This window comes from Mytilus edulis, chromosome 4 (genome assembly GCF_963676685.1).
Source record: "Mytilus edulis chromosome 4, xbMytEdul2.2, whole genome shotgun sequence".
Classification (NCBI taxonomy): Eukaryota; Metazoa; Mollusca; class Bivalvia; order Mytilida; family Mytilidae; genus Mytilus; species Mytilus edulis.
The window spans coordinates 46,643,795-46,654,864 of record NC_092347.1 but is presented as its reverse complement, the minus strand read 5'-3'; the positions used below and the strand labels follow the sequence as shown (position 1 = coordinate 46,654,864).

Here is an 11,070-nt window from a genome sequence, read left to right as displayed (position 1 = left end):
TTAATAGACCATATACAATGGTGGGTCCAGGGCCCGTATGCATAAAGCTACAGTAAGATTACCCTAAGTAAACACTTAAGTTAAGGAAACTCCGCCCTTTTTATCTAAGTGGTATGCATAAAAATTCTTAAACTAAGTATTTCCTAAGTAAAATCTTAGTTGATTTAAGTCACGTCCACAAAACTTAAGTGGTATGCATAAATCTACTTATACTAAGAAAACCCCTTACATTACACTTAAGTCTAAGGTACCTACAGAGCTACCTTAATTTTTCAAAAATAGTTAAAAGTCAGTCGAAAGTATGCATTTTTTGCAGAACAATGATAGACAACCTACAGTTTAATTGATTAATAATTTTATCACAAGTCCCCTCCCGAAATATTTGAAATTTTTCTATTAGGTAGCAAAACAGTTAAAAATTTAGTTTCGCATTTTGGCCATGATGAATCTTCAAATTTGTAAAGTTTTTTGTGCAATAAAATAATTTTTCAGATAGCTGAAGAATAATAAAGCCTTATAATAAAGCCTTATAATATAGCCTTATAAGTAGGTTAATATGAACACCAATAACGTTTTTGCATGTTTTGTAGGCCTTTTTTTCTGTTTTACAGTCATCATTTATACATCCGTGCCGCGAATAGGTCCAAAATCTATTGTAGTGTTTTTCAACACATATTTGACCCTCAAACTTTTCTTTCTTTATGTAAAAATTGGGACTATTTTTTCATCTGTATAGATAAATGATTTCAGAAAAAGTTCACTCTACCAGATAGAAATTTCTCTTTACGCAATATTTGGACTAAATAGCAATTTTACCCCTTCCCTTAATTTAGAAATTTTTTGTATAAAATAAATGCAGATTGTTGCCATGATTACACCAAAATAGAGGGGGGGCAGGACATTTTTCGGGACGTCGGGATCTTGTGTCTTTAAGCTCGGGATTTCGGTATTGACCCTTTCGGGATGCGGTATTTCTTTCTTTGAATTTCGGGATGGCGGGATTTACTTTTTTAACCATTAGATATAAAAAAAAATTATGGGAGATCCTGTTTCCTAATATATACGTCAGTGTACTAATGTATACAAAACACAACCACAAAGCTCTATTTATAAGAAAGCAAAGGAGAGAGGGTGATTAAAATTATGAATGTCAATTTTATCTTTTTTCCCTATGTGTACCTAATTTAACTCGTCTATGGTTCTAATCAGTGACTCCTTAATCTTAATTTGAAGAGTATCCGAAAAATAGCGAAGGTCATAGCATGGCGACAACAAAGTGTTTACGGACAGACGCACTGGTTGAAACCATTATACCGCGAGTACCATTTAGAGGTTTGATTAGGGACTTTCCGTTTTGGCTTTTCCTCGGAGTTCAGTAAAAATAGTATTGTACATTTTGCTCCTATTTTGAATTGTATCACAACATACAAGTGAAGATTATTTTAGTATACAAATATTATGTATTCGCTTCATTGGTAAGAACAATATTTCATGTGCTTGTTATTTCTCATTCCTTTTGGCGTCTACTGATATTTTTAATCTTTTGAATATGCAATTCATAAACTTGATATGATTTCATTTTTCAATTTTGGTATACTCAATATACAATTCTGATTGAAGTGACTTATTCGTACACTAAACCGGTACGGTATTTTCGTGAAATTGAAATATTAAACATTTACTGTCAGTAGAATGTAACTCCATTCTTTCCATCTCCGGAAAAAAATGTCACAGTAATATGCATTTACAACAATTGAATCAAAAATTTCACTGGTAACTAGGCAAACACAAACAAGATAGCGTTTTGAAAAAAAAAATAAAGAGGATAATAATAATAATAATAATAATAATAATAACAAAAAATTTAAAAAAATGTTTTCGTTTATTAATAGATTAATAGATTTTTCAATTCTGTTATTTGTCAGTGGAAGCTCCGTAACAAATCAAACACAACCATACAAACTGAATCAAGGGTTAACTACGCTTATCAACTACACCGATACAAATCAGTAGCAAAAGTTACCAAATAAATGAATTACAAACATAACAAAAATAATCAGTCGTAAAAGTTACTTCATAAATCATTCAAAATAACACTGACCGAATGAGTGGTAACTACACTTTATATATAAATTATAAAGCAATAACATTGATATGAACTGATTCATTGGTAAGTATAGTAAAAGTTAATCACGATCCTTTGTGGCGCGATAGGCAGCGTATCCTACCCCACCACCGATGGCCTTCCCTGCCAATCCAATAGCCCCCGTTGCCCCTATGGACTGAGCAATTGCAACAACGCTCCCGGTAGCGACCGGTGCAGAGGCTGACATTGCAGCTGCTCCCAATGAGCCCGCTGCAATTCCTGTAGCAGTAAAACCAGCCGCTCCAAGTGCCGCTGGTATAACAAACGGTGCAGCTGCCACACCAACCGCTCCTGCTAGAAATTCTCCAAAGGTTAAAGCTACAATGTAAAAATTATATTATCATATTGTTATTGTTTTATCAATGAGTATCCTACAAACTAATTTTTGAAAAGAAGTGATTGGACAAGTTTTAGATCTGACAAATCCCTTTTTAATAGTGTAAGTAGTAGTTACATTTATATAACTGTTCGTGTTGTTTCTATGTGGAACAGACAAACTCACATACATTGGTGTAAAGAACATACGTCATTTTTTTATTAACAGCTTCTTTCAAATTTAATATACTGCAAACAACCTAAATTTTGCGATCATTTTATCAGAAAAATAACGCAAACATATATATAGTCGCGACAAAAATTATGTAAAAAGTGGACTTTTCCTTTTGAAATACACCAAACAAAAAAATGCAAAATAAACTCATAAGGTGTAAACGCAAAATAAGGTATCCGCGAAAATAAGTTGGTTTACAGTAAATATATCCATGCTTATTGTAACAAAAAAATAATTTCGATCAAAGAATAATATAATTGTACTGTGACAAAGGTTGCTTCTGATTAAAGCAAATTTACATTGAATAAATTCGGCTGTTTGTTTTTGCGCTATCAAATGTTTACGATGAAGCCTTCCATAATTTTGGTCTCGATAGTATCTGCTGAAGGTTATACTAAAACACTTGATCTGAAAATCGGGTTTTATATTTCATCATCCAATTTTATATCTCCATTTATGAGCTTGTCCATAATGGGGCTTAAATTCACAACCCATATACCGTATTTTGAGTTATTCCACAAAATGTTATATAATTAAATCGAATTAAAAACTATCAATAGTAAAAAAAAAAGGGAGCTGCACAAGACTGGCAGACCTTCTAATTATTAAAAAAACCAAGGTCAACTTTCAAGTAATCGATCTTGGCATAATAAAAGTAAAATAACAAAAATACCGACTCAAAGGAAAATTCTAAACGGAAAGTACCCTTCCTAATGACAAAATCCAATGTGAGTGCGAAAAATAAGAATTGCCTGAAACCTGACTTTTAATATCAAACAGAGATCTGCAACTACTAGCCGGAAAACTGATAGTAAAATCGAAAGGGAGTTTTCTTTGATCGATTTAAACATTAGAAATGTGTGATTTATAAAACAAAATGAAAAATAATCATGATTCATACCATTGTTTGTATATTTTGTGTATTCTCTTTTTTCTCTTAGAGCATTGGGACAGGTTGTACTAGAGGCTGCATCCAAATCCAAATATTTTTACACAGAAATTTTACACAATATATTACTATGTCCTTTAAGCACCTGCCCTTTTGGCTCCTGCATTTGGATAACTACATATTAATCTTATTTATGTGCTTCAGCCACAAGGAGGACTATAATATAGTAATTCTTTTTTAAGTATTAGTTTATGATTGTGTTGTAAAATGTTTAATTTTTTCATATTTCTGCGAAGAGGCTTGAGTGTCCTTTAAGCACCTGCCCTTGGTGACTTCTGCATATGAACAACAATACTATTTGCTCATATGCATCAGCCACGAGGTAGGTCTTAACTCAAAGTTTTTTTCTTTCTATAATGGATGTGATGCTGCTTCTGGTGCATGATCAATAATCACTAGACATACAGGTTTTGACATGTGGCTTCATGTATTATTAACTCAATTTATATTTCATGATTTTTGTCAAACGTATATCTATTTTTATTTTTGTTTATTTGCAATTGTGTGATAAAAAAATCAATGTACTGATTATGCCCGTAATGGTTCCACTATTGGAAATAAAATATGTCTTATCTTATCTCTTATACAGGTTTAATCGGATTTGACCAAGAATACTTTTTAATATATGACGAACATTTATATACCAATGCCTTCTTTTCTAAAAATCTAATTTAACATACCATGACAAATTGGAGTAGTTAACAGCAAGATGCACACAAACATGGGGATTTTCTTTTCCATTCTAAAAATAAAGAAGATGAAAGATTATTTAAGCAGTTATATATTTAACTTCTGCATATTTATCAAGTGCGTACGACCTATGCAAGATAAACTTTCAGTAACATATTCTTTCAATATCATTATTTTTGTAAAAATATTTCCTTTCTCCTGATAAACTGTCTACCTAACAACAAAATTATTTTCATTTACATGTACCTGTCTTAATATTATTGCAATGACTGTTTACTGTTGTGTGTTTTTTTTTTTAATTGTTTAACATTTCACAACGGTATAATGCTATTACTTAAATTATTCATCCCTTAATTTATTGGTGTATTTTTATTTACATTGTGTCATAGATCAAATCTATTCGTTCAGTGTATGTTCACTTGTAATAAAATGTCTTTTGATTGAGTTAAGCCATTTCAATTGATATTTTATAGTGTGTCTTTCTTTGTTTCTAGTTTTGTAGTTAGCTCAACCTCCCACTTGTATGACAGTTGTTCATTATTGTTTTTATATTGACATAATGGGATGAACAACCCTAACAGACATAGTACTAGGTTAAATGTTTCAATCATATCATTACCGATTAATTATTAAAAATCATCAAACATCGAAAATATAGAAATGCACATAAACTTATTAGTAGGCATGTAACACTGTTTACAGATGTGTTGTATATAAGCTACACATGTTAGACTTTTGTTTTTATTTGGAAGTACTTAACATGTATAAGAGAGCTGCAAAACGTAATTTTAAGTGAAGTGGACCTTTATCTCGCCTATATTTCTCTTGAAAGGAGAGAAATGTAACACAATGACCCAATAAATGAATAGTATTGATTTTTTTTTAAATCATCAAATAAAGCGCGTAGGGCAAATGCAATGAATTCAATACGAATATTTAAGTATGGATATTAATCGCTTATGAGGTGGCATCTATTCTTGGATATATTTTTGGGTACTCTTGGAATGTTCATTTTATCAATATCTATATAAAACACGGTTTATACAGTATCCCGTCGTAGATACAGAATCTTTATGGATAGCATTGCATACCAAATCCCTACAAATTAGATAATTACCAGTTTGCAAAAACACCGGTAATGATAACAAAATTTTGATGAAGATATCAAAACTTACCTTTGATATGTTTTGAATGACCACACTATATAGTAAGCTGGACCCTTGTAGTTGTTTCGAGCCTATCTATATTTGTGTCGATCAGAGGGTGGCCAGTTAAGACTATATAGCAGTTAAGCGTCCAATGAAAAGCAAACACGTTAAGACTCATTATATTTAACATTGACAAAACATAACCTCGATGGATTTTTGTATTTATAATTTTTGGTAATGTTTATTTATAAATATCTTTAAGTTTAATGAAAAATGAACTCAGTGAGTGACAATTTAATTGTTCCAAATATAATAAACAAAGAACATTCCAGTGTATGTTTTTGTTTTATTTAATTGTTTTAAAAGTGAAAAACGGTGCATATTGTTTTTAAAACCTGTATTATCTGAATGATTTCATAAGATTTTTTTGGTTGAGAATGTATTCAATCAATCTTTTTCTATTTCTTCCGACTACGGTCTACAAACAAATAGTCATAATAATGTTTTATCTTATCTTTACGACATGTCATTTAGTTTGAAAATATTTCAAGTGCAATAAAACCATGGAGAGAAAAACGCAAACAAATGTTTACACATTATGTTGACGTTAAAATGGCTGTGTGAGATATTGCCCTTGGGTGGGTAAAGTTCATAAACAGAACAATAATGTTTTTAGAATTATACTGTAAACAGATATAGATAAATAAAAAATCATAATTAGATTCACAGAATGTTTCCTTTTTGATTTTAAAATTATACTGTAAACAGATATAGGTAAAAAATATAATTTTATAATTAGATTCAGATTACGTAAAAGAGTAAAACAGAAATACCGAACTCAAAGGCAAACTCAAAAAATAGAAAGCCATAAATATGGGCAACAACAAAATGCCATAAAAACTGACAAAATTAAACGCCGGCAATCAATGGAACAAGAGGGAAACATCTGCCATTTTCCTGACTTGGTACGTGTGTTTTTATAAAGAAATTGTGAGAATAAACCTAGTTTTGTAGTTAGCTAAACCCGCTCCCACTTACATGACAGTTGTTTTTATATTAACAGAATTGGATGAACAACCCAAACAGACATAGTACTAAGTAAATGTTACTATAATTGGGATGTAGCATCCAAAACTGTGTAACCATACATCACATATATACAACATATATAACTAAAAAAATACAGCAACCATTTAAGTTAATCTAACCAAGACACCAAAAAATGAAGGTGAAGTTAAAAAAGAGGGGCAAAAGTTACCAGATGGATATTCAAAATGACAAATCGAAAATAAACTGACAACTTCATTGCTAAAAAAGAAAAGAAAAAACAAACAGACAAACAATAGTCCACACAACGCAAACATAGAAAACTATGACTAAGCAACACGAACCCCACAAAAACTGGGTTTTAAATTTAACAATGACATCAACAAAAAAGGCTTTTCTATTGAAAGTACATATCGTATGTAATGTGTAGTCTATATCAATAAAGTAAAAAAAATAAGTCTATATAAATACTAAAGTCACAAAAAAGAAACAATACTATTGTAAATACCATTTATGTACGATCGCAAAAGAGGGACAAAATATACCAAAGGGACAGTCAAACTCATAAATCTAAAACAAACTGACAACGCCATGGCTAAAAATTAAAAAGACAAACAAACAACAGCACACACGACACAACATAGAAAACTAAAGAATAAACAACACGAACCCCACCAAAAAACTAGGGGTGATCTCAGGTGCTCCGGAAGGGTAAGTAGACCCTGCTCCACATGCGGCACCCGTCGTGTTGCTTATGTGATAACAAATCCGGTAAATAGTCTAATTCGGTAGGTCACATTCAGGAAAGGGAAGGGGATTGTCGTTACGACGTAAGGAACATATCCGATATCATTTGTGATACGGTTATTCCATAACGGTCAACCAACTCGTGGTGGCGTCCGTAAAATTTACGAAGGGATGATTTCAACTTCACCATTTGGAACTCTTTGTTTAATAGCTTCCTTGTGAGCAGCAACCCTCTATCAAGAAAATCATGATAGGAAATGCAAGCACGGGAATATCGTATCAATTGGGAGATATATACCCCGTATGCAGGTGCTGATGGAATATTGTTACTTAGAAATGGAAAGTTCACAATTGGAAAACTAAAATCATTTCTTTTGTCGTAAAGTTTTGTTTTTAACCGACCCTCATTGTCAATTTCTAGATGTAAGTCAAGATATGAGGCCAACTTAACTGTATCTGTAGTATCCTTTTTCTCTAGCTCGATTGGATAGATGCGTTTCACATAGTCACCAAATTTTGAATTATTTAGTGAAAGAACATCATCTATATAGCGAAAAGTAGAGTTAAAGGATAGTGCTAACTTCTTATCTTTCTTCCTAAGAAGTTGAATTGGGAACTAGCACAAGTGCAATCGGGAGGTTTAGACATGAAGTCGTCAATATCGAGATCCTGCAAAACGTTTTTGTAATTGAAAATTTTAGTTGCAATAGGTTTGGTATAGGTATAAGAAATGATTGGTCACTTGCGACCCTCCGGCACCAGGAATGCGTAAAGTTATACACCCGATGGCAAGATGTATAAATTCTAAGTTATGTCAAAAGTCATCCGAACAAAAGAAATATATAGAACGAAGACAACTACTAGGAAACTAACGTAGAATAAAATAAAATTAACGGTACCAATTTTCTTGCACCAGATGCGCATTTCGACAATACATGTCTCTTCAGTGATGCTCGTGGCCAAAATATTTGAAATCCAAAGCTTATATAAAAGATGAAGAGCTATAATCCAAAAGTTCCAAAAAGTATAGCCAAATCCGTGAAAGGAATCAGAGCTTTGCATGAGGGAGATACATTCCTTAATTTCTAATAATTTCTAATATTTTGTAACAGCAAATTTTAATAACACAAAAAATCCGTATTTTCATGCCAATACACACTTTAATCTAACACCTATAACCTTTACGCAAGCACTCTTATATTATTTATGAAGTATACATAGAATATTTATTTATTGTGTCTTGGTACTTTCGAATGAACTTTTTAATAAAAAAGACGAGACGTTCTTTGACAAAATACTGGATCACCGATGACGTTTTACAAAGTCTGAGTAACAGCTCAATACGAAGCTGAAGTTGGTATATATCGCAGCTAAGGTGAGGAAAATTTTTAATTTGAAAAAATGGGTATCGTCTCGTTTGTCATAGATTATGTTACTGAGATGACTGCTGTTTGAGGCAAATGTCTAGAAATGATGCAGAGGAATTCGAAACTGTATATGCGGTTTCTTTAACATGGGAACTAATAAAAAAAAATTAAAAAGAGGAATAAATCAAATATACCTGTACTTGAAATTAAATAATCTAGCTTCCCTTTTATTTTATTACAAGTATCTACGGGAACTTCGGATCATATGAAAATAAGAAAAGTGTCGGTAAGGAGAGGTGCACTGTTGGTTCCCACGGAATGCCGAGAACATATCGGAGTTCTAGCTTCTTATTCAATAAAAATGTTGTCAATGAGAAACTCCAGCAGACTGATCACTTGTTCATCGCTGTAGCAAGTAGTTTGTTTTATTTCTTAAGAGTATTATATAATACCGGTTAAAAACAAACTAGAGCTTATTTGTCCTTGTTTGAATACTATACCGACTGTGAATGAATCTTACTAATTATTTATTATATACCTCATAGTGCCTCAAATAGTTTTACCTGGAAAGGGAATTAACCCATATCTTAATTACAAAACAACAGAAATTCTATCGATATTAATCATTGAATTCATCCAATGTGAAGAGTAATACCATATAGGGTTCTTCGTGTTTGACGATGAAATTGAAACACTATATTAAATATAAATGATTTTTCAAACACCAATGTCAAACTTGTCATATAGAAAATCTGTCACGAAGCGCCGATTTCATTGTTTATGATCTGATCTTAATCCAAGGAGAAAATTTTTTCATCTGCTTTTGTGTAAATTGACGGACGTTCACGGCTATTCGCCTTTTTTTTATAGACGAAACATACTATCTTTACTAGGCTTGCGCCTTGCTCATTCATAACAGATAAACACATATCCGACTTTATACTTTTATGAAGAAAATATTCTGGAATTAGGAAAAATATGGATCTCCTGGTTATTTTTTGAAATTTGGCCAAAAAATGTAGTTAATATCAGTAATTACCTATTTTCTTCTACACTTTTACACGAGATACTTCATTTATTCCAAAATGTCTGCATTTGTGTGTTAATTGACGGAATAGTGCGAGGAACGGAAAGGATGTGCATTCGTCTGTCTCAATAGCTGGAAATTGGCGTTTACTTTAATTTGTTTTGTTTGCCGATGTCCACTTAACATAGAAAGTGATAGTGCGATTGGGGAATCCGTGTACTATGGACATACTGGTTTCATTTTGTGTTATCCGTTAATGACATACTATATGGAATTAACTTATTGCTAGATCAGTATTAACCAAATTTCCAAATATCATAATCAATGTTTTAACGTATAACATAATAAGGCGTATACATGTCTCAATGTTAAAAGATCCGTTGGAAACAATAAACAATGCATGTTATCATTGTAAAATATCATTGTTTGCATTCACATGATGGAAAAAGAAATAATTCGTCGTTTAAGATTGATTTAATTTTGAGCGAATTAGTTAAATAGTTGGTCTACCTGTTGACTTTCTAAGTTGCACATTTACAGCTGCCTTTCTTTTTCAAAACTGGCCATGTGGAGTATATGTGCAATCGATCTCTAACTAAATTCATGACATTAGTAGCATGCGATAACATTGATTTCTCGCAAGACAGTGGTGTATCAAGGAAATATTGTGCTTATTTGACACATTGAACCAAACTAAGGGCTAATAGTAATGGCATTATTGAGGCTAACACCAGAATAAATGCCATTGTGTGACATGCAGTTGTTTATATCTTTATATAAAGGCAACCGTAGTATATATCGCTGTTCGAAATTCATAAATCGATTGAGAAAAAAACAAATCCGGGTTACAAACTAAAACTGAGGGAAACACATCAAATATAAGAGGAGTTTAAGTTAGTCATTTATTCGTGAACTGACAACTTTATGACAACTTTACAAAAATACTCAACAAAATATACCAGGCTTGTAATTTTGTTTGCACCTACAAAGCATTCATCAGTTATGTTCGAATAAAAAAGTTAAAGGGCCAAATTTATTTTGTATTTATGCTGATGATTTACCGTGGCTATTAGACCATTAAGCAGATATTGTTCAAATACTAATTTGACAAAAGAAGATATGGTGTTCGGTGTGAACCAATGCCCAGTGTTGAAGACTGTTCTTTGACCTACAATGGTTTACTTAAAATTACAAATTGTGACTTGGTTGAGAGTTGTCTAATTGGCACTCATGCCATGTCTTCTTATATTAATAAATTCAGGTCATTTCACAACATTATGTTTATTTTTAAGACATGGCAGATACTTTATCAAACAACATTATGAAATCAGTTACCAAGGAAACAAGTCTGTAACTGCCTAATGTATCGTAAGTAAGTAAGTAAGTAACAATAGTGTGC

At 32.0% G+C, this 11,070-nt stretch overlaps 1 protein-coding gene across 1 annotated transcript; it reads right to left on the bottom strand.

Annotated features, from left to right (window-relative positions):
• Positions 1 to 2,105: 2,105 nt before the first annotated feature.
• Positions 2,106 to 9,708, bottom strand: LOC139519801 (interferon alpha-inducible protein 27-like protein 2A). The gene is made up of 3 exons (XM_071312067.1): positions 9,684 to 9,708; positions 4,326 to 4,387; positions 2,106 to 2,464 (listed from the first exon to the last, which is right to left on the bottom strand). The coding sequence occupies exons 2-3, from the start codon at positions 4,384 to 4,386 to the stop codon at positions 2,187 to 2,189; spliced, it is 339 nt and encodes a 112-aa protein (XP_071168168.1). The 5' UTR covers position 4,387; positions 9,684 to 9,708; the 3' UTR covers positions 2,106 to 2,186.
• Positions 9,709 to 11,070: the final 1,362 nt, after the last annotated feature.